A 24,183-nucleotide genomic window follows, 5' to 3' on the forward strand; every position below is an offset into this window, starting at 1 on the left:
AGTTACCTGCCTTTTCCACTGTGTTGACATTTGCCCTGATGGTGCAAAAGCAATGGTGGGCAAAACGGCTGGCAGCTTTGCAGGAGTCAGGGCGGATCCCTTCACCTCCACACACTTGCAGTTCAAAAGAGCCAGCTTCACTTAAGACTGGCCTTGATGAAACAGTAAAGATGGCTCATTTTATTAACTCTCTATGCTTGTGTGCAGGTCTTTGATATTCTATGACGATGAGATGGGAAGTAAACAAACTGCATTGGTTGGCTCGAGGGAAAGCACTTCGGGGGGTTTTGAGCTATGAGCTGAACTAGCCGTATTTTCAGGGGATGCTGTTTTTACTTGAAAGTAACTGGTAGCCGTGGTTATTCAGACTTGGGTATCCGACAGACTTTTTCTCGAAAATGAATGTAGTGAGCCTGTTGCTTCAAAGAAAACAACTAATAGTATTTGTTGCCAGTTTGTTTACCAATAGTATTTGGTAAAATTAGAGCTTTCAGGCCAAAATTAGCATTTTGGAAAGCTTGTATCCATCCTCTTGTGCTCGACAACTTCTCAATACTTAGAGTTTTCTGATGAGATTGATGGTGATATTACACCTGTGACATCTTGGCATTTTATTATATCAGTAAAATGTGTCAGCATCTTGAGGATTAGAATAACTCAGTAAACCGGTATTTTCCAAATGACCAGTGTATGACGTTACAAAATCATGTTGGGAAAAGGCCCATTTGCAATTTAAGAAAGGCCAATGGGGGCTTCCCTGGTGGTGCAGTGGTTGTAAGAATCCGCCTGCCAATGCAGGGGACACGGGTTCGAGCCTTGGTCCGGGAAGATCCCACGTGCCGCAGAGCAATTAACCCCGCGTGCCACAACTACTGAAGCCCATGTGCCTAGAGCCCGTGCTCCGCAACAAGAGAAGCCACCACAATGAGAAGCCCACGCACCGCAACAAAAGAGTAGAGCCTGCTTGCTGCAACTAGAGAAAGCCCACGCACAGCAACAAAGACCTAATGCAGCCAAAAATAAATAAATGAATGAATAAAATTTATTAGGGAAAAAAAAAAGGCCAATGGATTTTTAACGTAACAGTACATTAAAGTCCATAGGGTTTCATATTTCACATTATAATTAACTACCATTTGTCAGATTTTGGTATAGCATCCAACAGTGGTATCCACAATAGTCTGAAAAGGCAATTAACATATTCCTCCCTTTTGCAACTACATGTCTGGGCGAGTCTAGATTTTCTTCATAGACTCTACTTATTACAATAAATTGAACACAGAAGTGCAGATGTGAGAATCCAGCGTCTTCTATTGAGCTGAACATTAAAGAGATTTGCAAAATGTAAAACAAGACCCATTCTTCTCACTAATTTTTTAAAAATATAGTTATAGGGCTTCCCTGGTGGCTCAGTGGTTGAGAGTCCGCCTGCCGATGCAGAGGACACGGGTTCTTGCCCCGGTCCGGGAGGATCCCACATGCCGTGGAGCGGCTGGCTTGAGCCATGGCCACTGAACCTGCACGTCCGGAGCCTGTGCTCCGCAACGGGAGAGGCCAAAACAGTGAGAGGCCCGCCCACCGCAAAAAAAAAAATAAAATAAAAAAATAAATTAAAAAAAAAATAAAAATATAGTTATATTTTGGGCTTCCCTGGTGGTGCAGTGGTTGAGAGTCCGCCTGCCGATGCAGGGGACACGGGTTCGTGCCCTGGTCCGGGAAGATCCCACATGCCACGGAGCGGCTGGGCCCGTGAGTCATGGCCACTGAGCCTGGGCATCCGGAGCCTGTGCTCCGCAACGGGAGAGGCCACAACAGTGAGAGGCCCACGTACCAAAAAAAAAAAAAAAAAAAATATATATATATATATATATATATAGAGAGAGAGAGAGAGAGAGAGTTATATTTTATTAAAATATTTATGTTAGCTTATAATGTGTTTGTTATTTTTAAACAAATTAATAAATATCAACAAAGTTACCACATCCTGGAATAACCCTGCACTGAATTTTCTTTGTCTACAGAAACCCCTCCTCCCCTTATTAGAAAACTCTCTGAGGTCCAGAAGCATCTAGACTTCTGATTGATGGTTAAAAGGCAAACACAAAAAACTTATTTGCACAAGAACGTTAACTTTTCAAGAAGCCTTAACATGCATTACTTTTAAGATTTTATTTTTATAACAGCTTTATTGAGATATGTTTCACATTCTTTAAAATTCACCTTTTTAAAGTGTATAATTCAGTGGTTTTAGTATATCCACAGTGTTATACAACCATCACCACTATCTAATTGTAGAACATTCTTATCACCCCAAAAAGAAGCCCTGTTTCCCAGAAGGAAACCTTCCCCTACAGCCTCTGGCAACCATTTTCTGTCTCTATGGGTTTACCTACTTTACATGTTACATAGAAATGGAATCGTATAATAGTGGCCTTTTGTGTCTGGCTTATTTTAGTTAGAATATTTTCAAGGTTCATCTGCTGTGTAGCAAGTAACAATACTTAATTTTTAATGGTTGAATAATATTCCATTGTATGGCTATACAACATTTTGTTTATCCATTCATCAGTTGGACATTTGGGTTGTTTCCAATTTTTGGTTATTATGAACAGTGCTGCTATGATCATTTAAATGCATGTTTTTGTGTGGACAGATGTCTTCATTTCTCTCTTGTGTATATATCTAAGAGCTGGATCATACGATATCTCTATTGTTTGAGGAACTTCAAAGAGTTTTCCAAAGTAGTCATTTTATATTCCCACCAGCAGTGTATGAGTGTTCCAGTTTCTCCATATCCTCACAAATACTTATTATTGTCTGTCTTTTTGATTATAGCCACCCTAGTGGGTGTGAAATAGTATCCTGTTGTGGTTTTTTTTTTTTTTTTTTTTTTTTGCTGTACGCGGGCCTCTCACTGTTGTGGCCTCTCCCGTTGCGGAGCACAGGCTCCGGACGCACAGGCTCAGCGGCCAGGGCTCACGGGCCCAGCCGCTCCGCGGCATATGGGATCCTCCCAGACCGGGGCACGAACCCGTATCCCCTGCATCGGCAGGCGGACTCTCAACCACTGCGCCACCAGGGAGGCCCTCCTGTTGTGGTTTTGATTTGCATTTTCTGTAAGACTAATGATGTTGAGCATCTTTTCTTATGCTTATTGGCCATTCGTATGTCTTCTTCAGAGAAATGTGTATTCAACTCTGTTGCCCATTTTTAGTTGTGTTGTTTGTGTTTTTGTCATTGAGTTGTAAGAGCTCTTTATATATTCTGGATATTAGACCCTTATCAGGTTATATGATTTATAAAACTTTTCTCCCATTCTGTGGTTTGTCTTCCTTTTCTTGCTGGGGTCCTTGAAAGCACAAAAGTTTTTTTATTTTGATGAAGCCAATTTACCTATGTTCTTTTTGATTGCTTGTGCTTTTGCTGTCATAGCTAAGAAACCATTGCCTAATCCAAGGACACAAGGATTTATATTTTATTCTAAGATTTTTACAGTTTCAGGCCTTAAGTTTAAGTCTTGGATCCATTTTGTGTGAGATTCTGTAGATGGTGTGAGGTTAGGGTCCAACTTCATTCTTTTGTGTGTATATATCTGGTTGTTCCAGCACCATTTGTTGAATTGTCTTGGTACCCTGTTGAAGATTGATCACTTGGCTGTAAATGTGAGAGTTTTCTGGGCCCTCAATCTATTCCACTGATCTATATGTCTATCCATATCCCAGTACCACACCATTTTGATTACTGTAGCCTTGTAGTAAGTTTTGAAATTGGCAAGTGTGAGTCCTCCAACTGTGACCTTCTTTTTCAATATTTTTTTGGCTCTTCTGGTTCCTTTGCATTCCCATGCAAAGAATCATCTTGTCAATCTCTAATAAAGTGTGCTGTGATTTCTTGATAGAGATTGCATGCATCTGTAGACCAATCTGTAGACCAATTTGGGGAGTATTGCCATTTTAACAATATTAAGTCTCTGATCTGTGAAAATGAGGTGTTTTTGTTTAGGTCTTTACATTCTTTCAATGATATTTTGTAGTTTTCAGCGAACCAGTCCGCACTTTTGTTAAATCTGTCCCTCGGTGTTCTATTCTTTTTGTTACTTGTCTTACTGTATCTTGTTTTAACTTTATCTTGTTTACCCCTCCTCCCCACTCTCTCCTCTCAACCACACTGAGTCTCCATAGGGCCTGGCACTTCAGTAGCACAGTGCACTACAGTAAAGGTTTTATGGTTTATTGATTTTTTACCCACACCACCTTTGTGAAGAAGGCATGGCCATTACTGCCCCTGGCGTAACGGTTGAAGAAACTGAAGCCCAGAATGCAAGGTGAGCCCCAGCACAGCACTGGCCGATGGTCGCAGAGGCAGGGCCCGGGTCTTTGTGACTCACAGCTCCTTCTGGTCATCATCCTCCCTGAGACTGACACGCTATTCTTGGCCCCCAGGCTTGTTTCTGTGTTGCTACCTCTCTTATCTTGAGCCCCTGGGCATGATGGGAAGAGAGATGGATGAAGGCTGATATCACAAGGACTGACCATTGGGATCACTCTTCTGGGCATCACCAATGTGCCAGACTCTCTAGGTATTTCAAAAACACATGACCTCTTGAAGCCCTCAGAGCAACTCTACAAGATGACTTAGATCTTTCTGCATTTTATAGATCAGGAAACTAAGGTTCAAAGGGTCATGAAAATTCCCAAGTCAAAGAGCGGATTACGTGTTGGAGCTGCAGTTCAGCACAGTTCCCAGAGCTCCAGCTGTGGCGCTGGACCAGGGGAGTCGTGGTGCTGGAAGGTGTGAGCTGTGTAGAGGAGGAAGGGAATGGGGGTTTCTTGGAAATTGTGAGGCTCCCTAACACTAGGGCTGGGTTGGTTCAATCCAGAAGCATTTGCTCATTAGTCTGGAGCTGATGTCTCCAAGTAGTGGGCTTGTTGCGTCTTTCTGAGGGTGATGAAGTGCCAGCAGAGGCCTGGAAACAGCCCTGTGACCCTATACCCTGTAGTGTCATCCTTTGGTGATTAATTCTGGTGGTGGAAGCTCATTTGCCACGTGTAGGTCTTGCCTCCACCATCCACATGGTGAATTCTATTTTTTTTTTAATTTTTATTTATTTAATTTTTGCTGTGTTGGGTCTTCGTTTCTGTTTCTCTAGTTGCGGCGAGCGGGGGCCACTCTTCATCACGGTGCGTGGGCCTCTCACTGTCACGGCCTCTCTTGTTGCAGAGCACAGGCTCCAGACATGCAGGCTCAGTAGTTGTGGCTCACGGGCCCAGTTGCTCCGCGGCATGTGGGATCTTCCCAGACCAGGGCTCGAACCCGTGTCCCCTGCATTGGCAGGCAGATTCTCAGCCACTGCGCCACCAGGGAAGCCCTTACACATGGTGAATTCTTAAAGTGCAGGGGTCACATCACCTTCTATCTTTGTTTCTCCATAGCACCTAGCATTGTTTCTGTTACCTGGTGGGCATTCCTTATAAGCTTTTTGAATAAATGGAAGACATTCTGCTTGGTTTGCTCCTAGAAGTTATAGACTCTCAATGCCTCTGTGGCTGGATTTGGGGTGATAGAGAAGAATGCGGGACCAAGGCCATTAGAGGGGTCCAGCTGCTCTGGTAGCGCGAGACAAGAGGCTTGAGACAGATGCAAGATCTGCCTCTTGTTGACCATGTCCCCATCCCCAGAGCTGAGCGCAGACCGATGTCGTTCCTACTTGGAGTCCCTGATGGGATGTCTGGTGTGTCTGTCACACGTAGGGTCAACAGTGTTGTTTCCACATCTGAGCAACCCATGAAACCAGAAAAACTTGGCCATCAGTTTACCTGCGACAGACCCTTACTCCTTACCCCAACTTTTGTTTCCTAAGATGAAGAAAACAACCATGAAGAAGTAGTAATTGGTGGCCTTGGTGGTATTTCACAACTGCGTAGAAAGTGAGTTGCTGCAATTTCCAATGCTGGATGTTCTGCTTAGACTGAAAACAGCTGCACAGATGATTACATTCCTCTGTGATGCAGTGAGGGGTAGGGAGCTTGCCTTTCTCCCCAGCCCTGTTGTGGCAACTGGTGTCCCGGTCACACCAAGCCACACATGGCTTGTGAACATGCAAAGCCAGGTGGCCTTCCCGTTACAATGCTCCCTCTTGCTGGAACACTTCGTCTTCCTCCTTCCCTGCCAGGCCACCTGTCAGTCTCCTCCTTAACCTCCAGTCTCATCTCTAGATGTCATTCCTGCTGCTGTTGAATAGAAAGTGGCTATTCATAGTAACCAGATCCATTGAGCCCTCACAACCGTGCAAGGTATATGACCGGAAGGAGCTGTGAGTCACAAAGACCCGGGCCCTGCCTCTGCGACCATCGGCCAGTGCTGTGCTGGGGCTCACCTTGCATTCTGGGCTTCAGTTTCTTCAACCGTTACCAGTTTATAGATGACAAAACATTTTACTATTCCTGGATGGAGCCTCTCGTTGGAGTGTCATTCTGGCCTCATCTCCCGGGATCTCCAGCTGCCGGTCTTTGCAGGGTTTATTAGTGGTTCTCAGCCTTCCTTAGCGGGCTGGAGGGGAAGCACGAGGCTGCTTGTTGTCAGCTCTGGAGAATGATGAAGAGGTGGAAACACAGGTAGCTGTGCGGGTCAGGATCTGGATCCGAGAGCAGTGAGCAAGTTCCCTTCCCCACTGGGTTTTCACTTATCTCCTGGGCTCCAGGAGGCTCCTGTGATTTGGACCTTCACCTGACTTAGGGACCAGGTGCACCCACATTTCATTAGCAGGCTCTCTGGGCGCCAGCTGCCATGTCAGGTGGACGCACGGAGCCAGGGAAGGCCCTCTCTGACTAATTAACCTTGGGTGTTGGACACTAAACAAAGTTAGAACAGTGAGTTATTGACTCTGCTCCCTCCAAGAGCTTGTCAGAGCTGAGGCTGCGTTGTTTTTTGTTTTGTTTTGTTTTTAATTAATTTTTTTTTTTTTTTTTTTTTTTTTTGCGGTATGCGGGCCTCTCACTGTTGTGGCCTCTCCCGTTGCGGAGCACAGGCTCCGGACGTGCAGGCTCAGCGGCCATGGCTCACGGGCCCAGCTGCTCCACGGCATGTGGGATCTTCCTGGACCGGGGCACGAACCCGTGTCCCCTGCATCGGCAGGTGGACTCTCAACCACTGCGCCACCAAGGAAGCCCGAGGCTGGTTGTTTTTGTTTTAGTGGTAGTGGGTGGTGCGCAGTGGGTGGGAATGCTACTCCTGTTTTTTGGGGTTTCTTAAAGATTTATTTTTATTTATTTATTTATTTTGGCTGTGCCGTGTCTTAGTTGCGGCACACAGGATCTTTGCAGAATGCAGGATTTTTTAGTTGCGGCATATGAACTCTTAGTTGCGGCATGCATGCGGGATCTAGTTCCCTGACCAGGAATTGAACCCAGGGCCCCTGCGTTGGGAGCGCAGAGTCTTACGCACTGGACCACCAGGGAAGTTCCTTTCCTCCTGTTCTTGACTGGAGTGGTCTTTGGGAGAACACTGCTCTAAACGAATTGGTCTGGGTGGGCTTAATAATGTGGGCACGCATTTAAAAACCTTGCTAGGGCTTCCCTGGCGGCCCAGTGGTTAAGAGCCTACCTGCCAATGCAGGGGACACGGATTCGAACCCTGGTCCTGGAAGATCCCACATGTCGCGGAGCAACTAAGCCCATGCGCCCCAACTGCTGAGCCTGTGCTCTAGAGCCCATGAGCCACAACGACTGAAGCCTGCGTGCCACAACTGCTGAAGCCTGCGTGCCTAGAGCCCGTGCTTCTCAACAAGAGAAGCCACCGCAATGAGAAGCCCATGCACCGCAACAAAGAGTAGCTCCCTTTCGCGGCAACTAGAGAAAGCCCGTGCGCAGCAATGAAGATCCAACGCAGCCAAAAATAAATTAAATTAATTAATTTAAAAAAAAAACAAAAAAAAACCTTGCTATCGAGGTCATACCAAGCCAGCAACCCCCAAGAGCCACTAGGTAACATGTGCCCTTGTGAGGAATCCAGTCTCTGGCCCCATGATGTTACCAGTTCCCAGGGGCACAGCCTGAGGCATCCCGAGGTCTCAGGAGGGGGAGAAGGACTTTAGACGCCTCCTTGTTTCTTCTCCTGTTGGATCCTCTGCCCCTTTTCTTAGGCCAGAAGCTCTCTCCTGCCTGGCTCTCCCATCCCTGGCCCCGGTCCTCCTCCCCTTGTAAAACCCAAATACCACTGCCCTTTAATCCTTCCGCCAGAACACATGGGCAGCAGTTTTTCACTGCCTCCTCCCAGCTCACCCCTGACCTGATTTTGTTTTTTTGCCTTTTCTCAAACAGTCTGTTCAAGGTCTACTCCTGAGTTGGAGGTTGGCTCACAAGCAACCTCTCTCTCCCCTGAGCCATAGGGGAGGGGGCAATTCTGGAAAGTCATTGACAGAGGCTTAACCCAGAACGTCATTTATAAACAGGCAGCAGGCAGAGGGCCCAGATTTCGGTGTTCTGGCACCAAGGACAGCATGGCCTCCCTGGGGCTCTGCAGACCAGCTGCCGCGGTAAGAGGACCGCCTTTCAGAGTCCCCTAGGCATACTGTCCTGGGTGGGGTGTGCACGCACTGTGGCCTTGTTTCTCTCCTCTCTGGAACTTGGCAGCCTTCTCGTACCTGGGAAAGGAGAGGACACAGGGATTCTGGGAACAGTCCTTAGAGACAGGAATCCAGGAGGGGTGGCCTGGATCATTGCTCATGGGCCTGTGGGGACACTGGTCAGGGATGGGCAGGACCGAGGAGCCCGAGGTAGGCAAACCCTACCTGACAGTGAAAATGGGTTCTGCCCAAGACCTGGGGACAGAGGAAGATGGGCCGTGGGTCCGAGCTGTGGGCCAGAGTGCCTTTGTGTGGTGGTGACATTTAGGGGAAAGGTCACCTGGTTCCTTTGACTGGGGTCCCTTGTTGAGATGGTGAAGCTGCCAGCGGTCAGGGGAAGGGTCTGCTCTGAGCACAGCACCAGGCTGGGGGCCCAGGGTGCACATGTGCTGTGCGGCACATCCTTGGCCAACTCGGGCCTTGATGAAATGCTCTGGAGCCGCAGAACAGGAAGGCCTGGCTTTCCTTTAGGAATCTGGAAAAGATCAGCTCTCCTCAAGACGTGAGTTTGTGATTATATCCTAGACAGCAATGAATGGAAAGTGGGTAGGCACCCCCTTCTGGGAGGCCAGATTTCTGGCATTTGAGCAGACTCGCAGCTCAGGTCTCAGTGGGGAGGACTTATCCCATTTGCTTAGAAGAAAACCTTTCCCTCAGTTTACAGGGAGGAGAAACAGATAAGGGCCCCAAATGGCTTCTGGTTCTTATCTTCAACTGCAAACAGGCCAGACTGTCCTCCAGGTCATGGGATAAAGACTCAAGGAGAAGGGAGAAACTGGCTGTGTGTGTGAGTGTGTGTGTGGGTGTGTTTCAAGGAACAGGTGAGAGGGAGGGACATACAATTCCCTTTGCGTTGTCCCAAACTTCCCAAGAGCAGAAGTTGATAAGGAATATGCCTTTTCTCCGTGGTGTCCTGGGCCAGGGATGGAGGGATGTGGTTCCTTTGACTTTATTCTCAGTCAGGTAACTCTAAGGGACACCTGCCATGAGGAGGAAGTCTGAGACAAGGAGGCAATCAGTACTTACTAATCAGGATGGATCTGGAATGATCTTGTTTGTGTATTTGGTCTCCTTCTGACTGGAATGAAATGTCAGTTTCACGTGGGCAGGGACCTCTTCTCTCTTGTTCAAGTGCCTAAGGGCACCTGGCGTGTTACAAAGGCTCAGTCAATATCGAATGACTGAATGAAGGGAGTGCCTTTTCTTTGCTTCTCATTTCACTGAACCTCTCCAACTTCATTTTCTGTTGATTTCATACCAGACTTTTCACTTGATCAGCACCTACTTGGTGACGCCTGACCCTGGCCCTAAACTAGTCAGGCCAGACTGTGCTTGCAGGGAGAGGAGGCCCATGCCAGACTCTCTCTCCGTCCATCTGCCCGCCAAGCAGGTGTTGTCACCCCGTGTGCCAGGCGCTGCGACCCACCGGGGCCTCTTGAGTGGATCCTTCCTCTGAGCCCAGATCAAGTCCCCACCCCCATGACACCTTACCCAGCTCTCCTCAGCTGCTTCACCCTTCCCCCGCCTCCTTTGCGTATGCTAGGTGTTTAATATTCCTTATATTTCAAGTGAACTAGTCTTGTCTCCTCGCCAGATAGACAGTTTCTTGAAGGCACGGGCCGTGTTTTATATTATCCTCTCTCCTTCAAGTCTGTGTTACAGGCAAGAGGTGCTCAATAAACACTTGATGGCTCTGATTGTGTGAAATCTAATCATAGTCCTTTGAGGAGGCTTTGCAGTTTACAGTTTATGAAACCGAAGGGACAGCCTGCAGTTTCACGTACAACAGGTCGCTTACTTGTCAGCCCTCCGTGTTGGACGGATAAGCCTGCCTTATAGGTGGACTAACAGGTCTGAACTGTTTTTCACTCATAACACTTCTGACATCGAATATGTGGGTTTTTTCCTCACACCAACCGATTCTCCAGTTCTCTGCAGACATCAACTAGGTATCCTCCAATTCAATTCAGTTCTGACACTACTGAAAGTTAGCACAGACCCCACAAGTGAAGGGCTCAGTCCCACAGGACGGTCCCGGCTTCAGACACCAATTACAACACCTGGCCTCCTGTGAATCAGAGATTCCCCTGACCCCTCCTCAGGTTCGAGAATTTTCTAGAACTGCTCACAGAACTCAGAAAAGTACTTTAGTTACTACTACCAGTTTATTTTAAAGGATACCATGAACAGCCAGATGAAGGGGTAAATAGGGCAAGGTCTGGAAGGGTCCAGAGTGCAGGAGCTTCTGTCCCCAGGGGTTGGGGTGCACCACCTCTTAGCACAAGGTTGGATTTACCAACCTGAAAGTTCTCTGAACCCCATCGTTTAGAGTTTTTATGGAGGTTCCATTACACAGGTATGATAGGCCATTGGTGATTAACTCAATCTCCAGTCCCTCCCCTCCAAGTAACGGGATAGGGCTGAAAGTTCCAACCTTGTAATCACAGGGTTGATCCCTCTGGCAACCAACCCCCATCCTGACGCTATCTAGGGACACACCAGGAGTCACCTCATTAGCATAAACCCAGGTGTGATTGAAAGGGGCTAATTATGAATGAGAAAGGTGGCTCCTGTCTCCCCTTCCACTCAGGAAATTCCAAGCATTTTAAGAGCTCTGTGCCAGGAACCAGGGACAAAACGCAGATTATATATTTCTTATAGATCACATTATCACACAGGTGCAGAGAGGTAGATTGATCCCCAGGCTCAAATGACCAGATGGTGGCAAAGCCAGAAGTTGAACCTGAGTTTTTTGACTGTCAGACCTTGCCCTTCCTATGGAACCACGCAGTGTATGGGGTGTATGGGGGTGTGTGGTCCCCACCTTCGCTTCATCAAAGCTGCTCCTGCCCTCCATGAAGGGAGGTTCCTGCCTGATTTCACTTGTCACCCCTGCACTCCCCAGCCCCTCCCACACCCTGGCTGTTTTTCCCTTTATCCTTCCAAAGCTGCAGCTCCTGGGATGCTGGTGCAATGAGTGGAAATGGAAAATGGGCTTCATGAAGGAACACTGAGGTGGCAGGGAGTTCAGGAGGTGGTGCTGGGGCCAGGGGGGCAGCAGATGGGGCTGGAAAGCCCATTTTCCTTATCTAGAAAGTGAAGATGAGGGACTTCCCTGGTGGCACAGTGGTTAAGAATCCTCCTGGTGGGCTTCCCTGGTGGCGCAGTGGTTGAGAGTCCGCCTGCCGATGCAGGGGACACGGGTTCGTGCCCCGGTCCAGGAAGATCCCACATGCCGCGGAGTGGCTGGACCCGTGAGCCATGGCCGCTGAGCCTGCGCGTCTGGAACCTGTGCTCCACAGCGGGAGAGGCCACAACAGTGTGAGGCCTGCGTATCGCGAAAAAAAAAAAAAAAAAAGAATCCGCCTGGCAATGCAGGGGACACGGGTTCTGGGTTCAAGCCCTGGTCCGGGAAGATCCCACATGCCACGGAGCAACTAAGCCCGTGCGCCACAACTACTGAAGCCTGTACTCTAGAGCCCACAAGCCACAGCTACTGAAGCCTGTGCGCCTAGAGCCCATGCTCCGCAACAAGAGAAGCCACCGCAATGAGAAGCCCACGTACCAAAACGAAGAGTAGCCCATGCTCGCCGCAACTAGAGAAAGCCTGTGCGCAGCAATGAAGACCCAGCGCAGCCGAAAAAAAGTTAGAAAAGAAAAAAAAGAAGCTGATGCTGTCTGTGCCCGTAGTCAAGTTTCCTGTTAGTAGCAAATGAGAGCATCTATTAAAGTCCTTTATAAACTGCAAAGCCATAAGAATATTGTTGTTCAATATAATGAGAGTATACAAGTTGCAGCTCAATAAAGTTTCAAATGGGATAATACCCACCTCATAAGTGTGAGGGTGACCTGGCTGGTGCCTCGTCCAGGCCCTGGCACTTAACAGATGCTTGTAGCTATTATTCATTATTATTGTTTTGGTACTTATTGTAAGACATGGCCTCTTCCCTCAGAGAGGGATGGGTCGCACTGAGGGCGCCTCCTGGAGTAGGGCCTGTAGGTTGGGACTGAGAAGATAGAAGAGGCAGTCTGTCACCTGGGGCTTTCGTAATTCATTTACTACATCAGGTCCCGAAACCCTGTTTTTCCATAAAGTCTAAACTTCTCAGCTGGGATGCTCCTTCCTCCCTGGCGAATTTTCAGCAGTCTAACTTCTCAACATTGAGGAGAAACTACTACCTTCAAGCGAACATGCCCACTGCTGTTGGTAAGCAGAAAGTGAGCCTTGGCACTTCAGAACCTGCTCAGTAGGCAAAAGAGCCTGCGGTTGTAGTTGCCAGAGCTCCTGGCAGCCACCCAGCTCCTCTCCCCGCCCAGGGCATGCACTGCAGGGTAAAGGCCAGTGTGGGTCTGTGCGCCCTGGCTATCACTGCAAAACTTCAAAACAACCCAGGGGAGGTGCCTGCTCCACTCATCTGGGTGCTCATTCGGGCTTCCACCAGCAATGGGCACAGGACCATTGAGGTGCAGTTAGCCTGTGCGGGAGAGGCTGTGCTGGGGGGACGAGGCGTGGGTGTGATGCTGACCCGGCTGGTGGGGGAGCAGGCCCTCACACAGTGATTGCAGGCCCGGGAACAGCCAGGGCAAGTGTGACGCTGGGGAGGAACGGTTGGGGGTTGGCAGGCAGAGCAGAGCGAGGGTGCTAATGAGTATGCTAGACAGGATGGTAGATCTTAAATCTTCCCACAGCTGGCTCCTGGGGAGCAGGGCCGTGACCGAGGCACAGCTCGGGACGATGGGCAGAACGGAATGTGACTGCCGTGGCCAAGCTACATATCCTGAGTTTCTGTTTCCTTACTTAACAGAGCTGGGGCCGTACGACTCACCTTACAAGGTTTTTTGATGGTTAAATGAGATAATGTGAAGCACTTAATGCGATGGCTGGCCCTCGGTGGCAAGCCCATGCAAGCGATATCCCTGGTTCTGATGCTTTGCCAGGTGGCCGTGGTCATTAGGATAAACCCAGCAGTAGTGGGTGCCTAGGACTCCGTCTCTGGGAAGCCTCTGGCCAGCTTTTGTGCTCAAATTCCAAAGCAGGGTGAAAGGTCAGATCAAGGGGCAACAAAGGAACGTTTTCCTGGGGAATCAGGAACAGGGAGAGAAAGCAGCCCTAGTCAAGGTCGTGTCCTGTCTGGGTTGCTGTTTACTTTCCTTCTTCCAGGAATGGAAGCTCTTTGCCACTGAATTCCGTCACCATCTCCTCGGCTCGTGAACTCTGTGAGGTGGTGATCAGTTTACCAGAGAACCAAGTTTTCACGCTGAGTGAAGTTCCACAGTGCCTTCCTCTGTAGGGTGGTTCGGGGTGTGGGTGTTGAGCAGAGTAGCAGTACAGGCTGGCCAGGAATGGTCGATGGTCATGCATTGATTCTGAGAAACTGAATTAATTGGCCAAGGCAAGTCAGGCACCCAACAGGGGAGGTTGAGGCATCCAGGGACGAGCAATGGTAGGAAGTCATTACTTACCTCTAGGCCTGAAGGGGCCAGGAGAGGAAATAGTGTTTCCTCCAGACTTCAGGGCCGGTTGACAGTGTGGCAGCAAGGATGCCCAGCAGGGACTGTCCTAGAGACCAGACATATCCTGAGTCAGGACTGTGACATCAAGGCCAGCAGAGAGTAGGGAAGAGCATACTCCACGTTCTCTCTTCTCCCAGCCTCCTCTCTCCTGCCTGGGGCCTCCCATTGGCTGAACCTGCAGGACGCCAGCCAGCGAGGGAGTCCAGGTACCTCCATCCACAGGCCTCAGCTTCTCTGGGTGCAGAGCAGAGAAGGGGGATGCAGAGAGGTGAGCAGAGAGCAACCAACCAGGAAACCTCTCCCAAAGCCTAGTTCCTGGTGGAAACATCGACTCAACAGGTGTGACGGACTTCCCTCGTGGCGCAGTGGTTGAGAATCCACCTGCCAATGCAGGGGACACGGGTTTGAGCCCTGGTCCGGGAAGATCCCACATGCCACGGAGCCACTAAGCCCGTGCGCCACAGCTACTGAGCCTGCGTTCTGGAGCCCGCGAGCCACAACTACTGAGCCCGCGTGCTGCAACTAGTGAAGCCTGTGTGGCCTAGAGCCTGTGCTCCACAACAGGAGAAGCCACTGCACCGAGTAACCCGCACAGCACAGCGAAGAGTAGCCCCCCCGCTCACTGCAACTAGAGAAAACCGCGCACAGCAACGAAGACCCAACACAGCCAAAAATAAAATGTAAACAAATAAATACATTTATAAAAAACCAAACAAACAACAACAACAAAAAAAAAACAGTTGTGACAAGCGGAGGAATGAGAGCTCTGGCCTCCTAAGGGTCATCATAGCAGCTGCTGCTCTTTGGGCAGGGGCTATCTCCAAAGTTAGTCACAGTTTCAGATTTGATCATCAAGGGCAATTAGGAAAGATAATGAAATGAAAGTCATAGAGATTGGAAAGGAAGCAGTAAAAGTATCTTTATTTACAGCTGACATGATCTGGTAAAGGAAAATGTAAGGAATTCACTAAAAATCTGTTAAAACTAATAAAGGAGTTCAGCAAAGTTGTAGGACACAAGGTCAATATACAAAAATCAGTTGTATTTCTATACAGAGGCAATGAACAAACGGGAAATGAAGAAAATTCCATTTACAGTATCCTCAAAAAGAATAAAATACTCAGGAATAAATTTAACAAGAAAAGTGTAAAACTTGTAAGAGTATAAAACGTTGAAAAAAATGAAAGAAAACCTAAATAAATAAATGGACTCCCTATGTTCATGGATGAGAAGGCTTAATATTGTTAAGACATAGGCTTAATATCCTTAAATTGATCTACACATTCAATGCAGTTCCAGCTGCCTTTATTTGCAGATGACAGTATGAGCCTAAAATTCACATGGAAATGCAAGGGAACTAGACTGCCAAAAGAATCTTGAAAAAGAACACAGAGGACTCACACTTCCCAATTTCAAAACTTATCACAAAGCTACAGTAATCAAGACAGAGTGGTACTGGCATAAGGACAGACATAACAGATCAATGGAATAGAATTGAGAGCCCAGAAATAAACCCTCACATTTATAGTCAGTTGAGTTCTAACAAGGGTACCAAATAACTTAATGGGAAAGGAATAGTCTTTTCAACAAATGGTGCTGAAACAACTGGACATCCACTGCCAAAGAATGAAGTTGGACCCCAGCCTCATACCACATATAAAACTCAAAGTGGATCAAAGACCTAAAGTAAGAGCTAATAACTATAAAACTTTCAGAAGAAAACAGGGTCATAAATCTTTGTGATATTGGGTTAGGCAGTGGTGTCTTAGATATGACAGCAAAAGCACGAGCAATAAAATTTTAAAAATAGATAAATTGGGCTTCATCAATATTAAAAACTTTTGTGCAGCAAAGGACACTATCAAGAAAGTAAAAAGGTGGTTCAAAGAATGGGAGAAATTTTTTTGCAAATCATATATCTGATAGGCCCTTGTATCTAGATTTTTAAAAACTCTTAAAACTCAACAATAAAAATACAAATAGGGGCTTCCCTGGTGGCGCAGTGGTTGAGAGTCCGCCTGCCGATGCAGGGAACACGGGTTCGTGCCCCGGTCCGGGAAGATCCCACATGCCGCGGAGCGGCTGGGTCCGTGAGCCATGGCCGCTGAGCCTGCGCATCCGGAGCCTGTGCTCCGCAACGGGAGAGGCCACAACAGTGAGAGGCCCACGTACCGCAAAAAGAAAAAAAAAAAAATACAAATAATCCAAAGGCAAAGGATATGTATAGACATTTCTCCAAAGAATATATCCACATGGCCAGTAAGCACATGAAAATATGCTCAACATCATTAGCCATCAGGGAAACGTAAAACAAAACTGCAATGAGATATCACTTCATACCCACTAGGATGGCTAATCAAAAAGACAGATAATAACAAGTGCTGGTGAGGATGTGGAGGAATTGGAGCCCTTATAAGCTGCTGGTGGAATATAAAATGGAACAACAGCTGTGGAAAACAGTCTGGCTGTTCCTCAAGTGGTTAAACATAGAGTTACCATATGATCCAGCAATATATACCCGAGAGAAATGAAAACACATGTGCACCCAAAACTTGGACACAAATGTTCACAGCAGCATTATTCATAATAGCCAAAATGTAGGAACAACCCAAATGTCCATCAGATGGGTTAATAAAATGTGGAATATCTATACAATGACATATTCTTTGGCAGTTAAATGGAGTACTGTTACCTGTTACAACATGGATGAACCTTGAAAACATTATGCTACGTGAAAGAAGCCAGACACAGTGGAGCATATAATTTAGTATTCCTGTGTCAGTTAGAAGCAAGGCCCTGGGCCTCACGTGTCACTCATGTTGTCTTCCTGTGTCACAGTCAGGTTCAGCCAGAGGCCATTTCCACCATGGGTCCCATCAGTAGGAATGCTGGCTCCACTTTCCTTCAGGTCCCCTTGTGGGGAAGGGTGCCTGTGGAGTGGTCCTGTGTAGTCCACGCCTTACCTGGTGCCCCTCTGCGTGCCACGCTCTGGGGACGCCCTCTGCCTTCCTCTTCTTGCAGCTCCTGCTGCCTTTCTGGCCTGTTCTCTCCCTTTTTTGTGTGGGGCTCATCCACAGTAGCTTCCCGAGAAGCAGTACCAGGAGGTCAGTTGTGGCAGCCCTGTTCTTTGTATTTTTTTTCCTTATTGTCTTTATTTGAAGAGAGCTCAAAATACTAACAGAGTATCACTTTATTACAGTCATGATTTCACAGTCACAAGACTGAAAGTTTCAAATTTTACCAAGAGTGAAATGGCTTTATATATGAACTTCGGTCTAACCCCGAAATAGCAGCTTCCCAGGTTTCCCACAGAACTTGACCATAATAATGTATAAGTCCCATTCTCATACGCATCCTCATTCACATAGACTGCTCTTAAATTGAGTTTGATTCCAAAGTGATTAGAATTGCGAGATCATCTAACTGGCCTGAGGATCCAGTGATTTGTTCTTTATCTTTATTTCACCTTCACACATAATGGATAGTTCAGCTGGATAGAGAGTTTCAGGCTAGAAATCGTTTTCCTTTTGCAGTTTTAAAGAATTGCTGTGTACTTTTCTAGCTTCCCAAGTTGCTGTTAAGAAATCCAAAACCATGCTGATTTCAGATTCTTTGTGCCCCCTTTCCCCCACTTTCTGCAAGCTTACAGGGTCTGAAATTTCACGACATGCCTGGTGTGAGTCTGCATTTGTCCATCGTGTCGGCTCAGTGCGTCCTTCCATGTGGAAACAGGGCCTCCTGTCCTAGGGGTTTCTTGAATTATTTTGAATTATTTTGTTTCTTCCCCTGTGTTTTAGCTGATCTCTCTTTCTGAGACTCCTGTTATTTAATTTTTGGATCTCTTGAACTGGCCTCAAATTCTCTTCCCTTTCTTTGTTTTTTAAAATAAATTTATTTTATTTATTTATTTTTGGCTGCGTTGAGTGTTGCTGCGTGCCAGCCTTCTCTGGTTGTGGTGAGCGGGGGCTCCTGTTCGTTGCGGTGCGCGGGCTTCTCATTGCAGTGGCTTCTCTTGTTGCGGAGCACGGGCTCTAGGCATGAGGGCTCAATAGCTCTAGAGCGCAGGCTCAGTAGTTGGGGCGCATGGGCTTAGTTGCTCCGCAGCATGTGGGATCTTCCCGGACCAGGGCCCGAACCCGTGTCCCCTGCATTAGCAGGCGATTCTTAACCACTGCGCCACCAGGGAAGCCCTCTCTTGCCTTTCTTGCCCATTTTCCCCTTTACCTAATCTTCCAACCCTTCTATTGATTTTTTTTGTTTGTTTTTCCCATTATATTTTAATTTCCAAGAGCTTTTCTTGCTCTCTGAATGGGTCTTTAAAAATATGTGCATAACATCCTGTAGTACCACCTATGTAATCTTTTCTTGTTTCTCTGAGGATATTAATGACAAGTTCATTTAAGTTTTCTTCTCCTTGCTTTGGCTGTTTCCTCCAAGTTGCTTTTTTCTGCTACTTTCCTTTGGTCTCTCTTTGAAGGAATCTGTCCTCGGCTGCCCAGTGATCTTTGGTTGCCGGTTCACTGTTAGTAGTAGGGGCTAAAAGCTGCCTGGGAGTCCAGTTTCTGAGGTGCACAGTGGTGATGAGGCATGCTATTTGTTGGGGAACCTCAGTGTCAATATCCTGAGTCCTCCCCTCTTGGGCTGGGTCAGGTCTCAGAGGAGGGGAAGGGTGTTCTAGGAGCTGAGTGGGCGAGGGGACAGGATGCATAGGCTCACTTAACCTTCCTCTCCTGTTTTTGGCAAGGTACCCAGGCCCTCAGCTGTGCCTTGCATCCCCCAGTGCAGACCCTGAGCTTCGTTCTCTCCGGAGAGCAAACCTCTGTTCTTCAGGAGAGGGTGGGAGAGGGGTGGTCTCCAGCAGCATGAGGTGGGGGAATGGATCTAGGGGTCTAACTGCTTCTCAAAAGCTTTCACCCAGCTTCCATTGTACGTATCAGCCCACTCATCCCATCCCAGGGGACCTGGAGCCACAGTTCCCTAGCTTTTCTTGGATTCTGTGGTGGGAACTGGTGGATGATCAGCCTTCCCCACTGCCAGGTAGAGCCACGAGGACACTTAACCCAAGCTGCTTCCACAGTTATGTTGCTGTGGTCTCCCCTCCTGGTCTCTCTTTCCTTAGGGATTTATAGCTTAAAAAACAAAAACCTCTTACTAAAGTTTTGGTGGGATTTCGGGAGGGAGAAAAATTAGACACATAACCCAGACATGAGTGGGCTTTGCACAGGGAAAAGGGCATCCAGGTGGGGAGCATCTTGGTGGAAGGAGTGCTCTGAGGAAGACGGGAACGTGCTTGGATTACTTGGGAACAAGGAGGGGGCAGTTTGGCTGGAGTTATAGGACCCAGGAGGCTGAGGAGTGATGGGAAGTGAGGCTCGACAGGCAGCTTGGACTAATGATGTGAGGCGAGATTCTTACCTGTAGGCAGTAAGGGTCGTGGAGGGTTTTAAAAAGAGAGTGAAAGAATGCCCGCACTGGGGATGCTGTCCTCAGTATATAGCCTGGATCAGTAGCTAAAGCCAACCAATGGTAATGGTTGGTCATGGTTAGGAGGCTTTTACAGCAGTTCAGGTAGGAAGAAGGGGGTGATCCAGGGTGGGTTAGTGGAAATGAAAGCAAGGAGGACATGAGGGATTTCAGAGGAAGAACTGATGGGCCTTCTTGACTAGATGGTGGGAGAGGGAGAAGGAAGGGCAAAGATGACCCCCAAACTGAAGCCCTAGTTCCCTGGGGATGGAAGACAAGAGGTGTTTGGTTGGGTTTTGAGGAGTGTGTCTCATCTGGGATGGGGGAGGGAGGGGGTAAGTTCTGTTACAGAATAGACATTTGACATGTATATGCAACAGCTATTATTTTAAATCCTCACATTTCAACCTGCAAATGCCTCTGTTGGTTAAGAAAGAGAGAAGGGGGTGGGGTGGGGAGAGAGAAAAGGTGTCAAGGGTATATGAGCAAGGAAGTCAGTCCCTTAAAAAGCAAAGACTAATTTTCACATTGTTAAATGAGATTATCAAAGGAATCTCGTTTGATCTTGTGACGAGCCTATGCACATTACTGTTATTATCCCTGATTTTACAGGTGAAGAAACTCAGGCCTGGAGCTTAAACAGCTTGCCCAGAGCTAGTGGGCTTGGTGGAGCCCTGACTGGAACCCAGGCCGTTCGACCCCTGGGGTCTTGCCACTGTGTTTTCCCTGCCCTGTTACGTCAACATCTGGGGATTCTCTTCACGTGTTTTCTTTTCTCCTTAAGACCCAGTCAGGGCCTCGCTACTGTTGGTGCATTGGGGCTGCCAGATAACATACTAAGTGCAGGGATGGCTGGTCGGATTCAAATTTCAGATAAACCAACAATTTAGCAGTGTAAGCGTGCTCCAAATACTGCACAGGATATACTTGATATACAGGATATATATATGTTTTCAATGCACTCTAGCTGAAATTCAGATTCTAACTGGACACTCTGCATTTTAATTGGCTGAGTCTGGCGGCCCTTGGCTCAGCGACTTTATCTTGGTTGAGAAGAGAGTCGGGAGCCCGGGAGGAGATGGAAGTAATGTCTTGCTACTCACATTTCTCTGGCCAGACTGTGCTGAGGGCTACCAACCTCTGATTCATGGTACTTTTTTTGTTTGTTTAATTTATTTTTTGGCCGTACCGCGCGGCATGTGGGGTCCTAGTTCCCTGACCAGGGATCAAACCCACGCCCCCTGCAGTGGAAGCACCAAGTCTTAACCACTGCGCCACCAGGGAAGTCCATCATGGTACATTTTAAAGTAAAACATACTTAATATCTAAATTCCAAACATATCTAACTTTTGCTTTTCTCCTCTAAAGAAAGAATATTAACACAGCCTATTGTACGAACGTGCCAAGATACAGGTAGATCACAGCAGAAACTTAAGAAATCTCATACAATCAATCGAATATTTTACTATTCCAGAAGACTCATTTGACCTAAACCAAGTCATTCAGAAAACTGTCTAAATATTTTTTAAACCCCCTCACAGGGAAACGCCATTGCCTTTTCTAATCTGTATCTTTTGCTGATCTGACCGGCCAGATATTTTTCGTAAAGCTTAGTCTCATCCTGCTTCTTGGAGCGGCTGTGGCTAACCAGGAGTTTGGGTGTGAACAGGAGGCACGGCTGTCTGCAGGTCTGCCTTCCCTGGGCTGCTGCTTCTCTGGCTGTACCTCTCTGAACGTGATGTCTTGCCCTGTCAGCCCAGGGAGCTGGAGCACGAAAGCCACTGGTCATCTCAGCCCTTGGCAGGGTCAGTGCATTGGGTGGTGCCTGGGTCCCAACCAGTGCTGGGATATTTTACACTGGCACTAGAGCTTTGCTCTCAGAGGACGGAGGCTCTTCATCCAGTACAAGGCCGGTCTTTCACCTGAGCTGAGCCGCTTTCCGGGGTTCTCCATCCCTTTAACTCCTAGCAGCCTACCCTCCTGTTCCAAACAGCATTCGGCTCTATTTTCTGACCTCCTCCTGTGGAAGGATTAGCTCGCTTTTACCCCCCAGCCCAAACATACCCACTTTCCCTGCTCTCCTCCTTCCCGCATGGTTATGTAACCATTTAAAAGTACATTTTCAGTTTTTACATTATTAAAATCAAGTAAATATTCACAGTTGAGAACACCAAGTGTATACATGATAACATTTTCCTGTATAACTTCTCAGTTTCCTGGAGTTACTCTTTTTTTTTTTTTTTTTAAATTTTTTAAATTTATTTATTTTGCGGTATGCGGGCCTCTTACTGCTGTGGCCTCTCCCGTTGCGGAGCACAGGCTCTGGACATGCAGGCTCAGCGGCCATGGCTCACGGGCCCAGCCGCTCTGCGGCATGTGGGATCTTCCTGGACCGGGACACGAACCCATGTCCCCTGCATCGGCAGGCGGACTCTCAACCACTGCGCCACCAGGGAAGCCCTGGAGTTACTTTTTACTTCATTCCTTCATCCCCAGACGAACTATAAATTGCTGTCTGCTCCCCATTTTTTCAGAGACATCAGGTAATCCAGCCTTTTTGTTTGTTTATTTAGACCCCTGATTGCCCCCTTGGAGCCCCATCTCTGGAAGCTTCCTGGCCTGTGCTGTTATCTGGAGAAGCAGTTCTCACCATCCCCTGAGAATTCCCTGGGCTTCCTTCTGTGCTGGCTCCCAGGCTTCTCGGTCTTGGTTTATTTACTCCCTTGTTTTGTTGGTGCTCATCTCCCAAGAGTTTCCTGGGAAAATGCACGCGAGGGTGGTAAACTTTCCTAGGCCAAGCAGGTCTGAAAATACCTTTATTTTGCCCTCCCACTTGATTGATAGTGTAACCGGGTAGAAAATTCTAGGTTGGAGAGCGTTTCCCTCAGAAGTGGCTCAGCGTTACTGTGGCCTCCTTCTTCTCTTCAGCAGTGTAGTTGGCTGAGTGACGGCCCACAAAGATGTCTAGGTCCTCATCCCTGGCACCTGTGTCACATTATCAGGGAAAAGGGTCTTTGCAGATATGACGAAGTGAAGGATCTTGACATGGGGAGGTGACCCTGGATTATCCGGGGGCCCTAAATGCCATCGCAGGTGTCCTCAGAAGGGAGATGCAGGAGGTTAGACACACACTGCAGTTCTAGAAGGCCAAGTGATGACAGAGGCAGAGACTGGAGTGATGTGGCCATAAGCAGAGGCATTCCGGCAGCAACCAGAAGCTGGAGGAGGCAAGGAAAGACACTCCCCTGCAGCCTCCGGAGTGCATATGACCCTGCCTGTGCCTCGATTTGGGCCCAGTGAAACTGATGCTGAACTCTGGCCTCCAGAACTAAAAGAGAATACATTTTGGTTGTATTTTTTTATAAATTTATTTATTTATTTTTGGCTGTGTTGGGTCTTCGTTTCTGTGCGAGGGCAGTTGTGGAGAGCAGGGGCCACTCTTCATCACGGTGCGCGGGACTCTCACTGTCACGGCCTCTCCTGTTGCGGAGCACAGGCTCCAGACGCGCAGGCTCAGGAGTTGTGGCTCACGGGCTTAGTTGCTCCGCGGCACGTGGGATCCTCCCAGCCCAGGGCTCGAACCCGTGTCCCCTGCATCGGCAGGCAGACTCCGAACCACTGCGCCACCAGGGAAGCCCCATTTTGGTTGTTTTAAGCCACCCACTCTGTGCTACAGGAAGTTAACGGGATCCCCCGATCTCACCTCCAGGCAGGACTCTGGGCATCTTGCTGGGGCTCAAAGGGTCCTCACGGCCACAAGTGCACGAGGTGCAGGAGGTGACGCTGGATGACTCTGCCCTGCTCCCCCACCCCGGGGGGCTGGGGGTGGGCTCCCTGGACTCAGCCTCTTATTTTCTTACCTTTTCTCCTATTTGCCATATGTCAGTCTTTTTGTTATGCTTTCTGGGTGATGTCCTTCACTGTCTTCTAATTCTTCTATTTATTATGTTTAAAACTGTCTGCAATGCTATTTTTAATTCCCTAGAGCTCTTTCTCATCGCCTTTTAAAATAGCTGCCACCTCGCAAAGCTATAGCTTCTCGTACTTCTCTGAGATTAATTATAGTGTTTTTTCCTAAGTCTCTGCTCTCTCTGTTACTTTCTCCTCAGAGTTCCATGTTTTTATTCCCGATTTGTTTCGGTGAATTTTTTGGGCTCTGTCCTCAAACATCTGGTGCTTTTGGCTGTCCCTTCATACTGAAGCCGACTGGAAAGCCTGGGCATGGTGGGGCTTATGGACCCGTTGTCCTCACCTTGAGAGGAAGCTGCAGGCCAGCCCTTTCTTTGGGTGCCCACTATGTGTCTGTAGCCACGGGACGTCCGTCCTGGGCGGGTGGTTTCCTAGAGAGGAGCCCTCAGGGTGCTCCCTAGCCATCAGCCTGGGAACCACTTCGTGGTAGCCGAGGGCTTTGCCATCTCCCCCGCTCTCTGCAGTGCCGTCTGGTGCCCTGTCTGCCGCCTCTCCCCTGGCTGGGCCTCGTGGCCACAGTGGAGCCTCTCCAGGAACCCAACCTCTCGTCTTCTGAAAGGTGCCAGTGCCTGGCGGTCAGGAGTGGGGCCCTGGCTGCCCATAACCGGTCCACC

General features: G+C 48.1%; 1 protein-coding gene across 7 annotated transcripts in view; it reads left to right on the top strand.

Annotated features, from left to right (window-relative positions):
* PC (pyruvate carboxylase) overlaps window positions 1-24,183 on the top strand; it is a 99,420-nt gene that overhangs the window by 39,710 nt on the left and 35,527 nt on the right. The window contains exon 1 of one of the 7 annotated variants that reach the window (XM_082628255.1): window positions 8,454-8,533. The exons of the other annotated variants lie outside the window; for them this stretch is intronic. Within the exon in view, the coding sequence (XP_082484381.1) occupies window positions 8,498-8,533 (36 nt within the window). The 5' untranslated portion in view covers window positions 8,454-8,497. Of the gene's footprint in view, window positions 1-8,453; window positions 8,534-24,183 lie in introns of those variants that run through there. 7 annotated transcript variants of the gene reach the window in all.

Source organism: Mesoplodon mirus, assembly GCF_964341445.2.
Source record: "Mesoplodon mirus genome assembly, chromosome: 7".
Lineage (NCBI taxonomy): Eukaryota > Metazoa > Chordata > Mammalia > Artiodactyla > Ziphiidae > Mesoplodon > Mesoplodon mirus.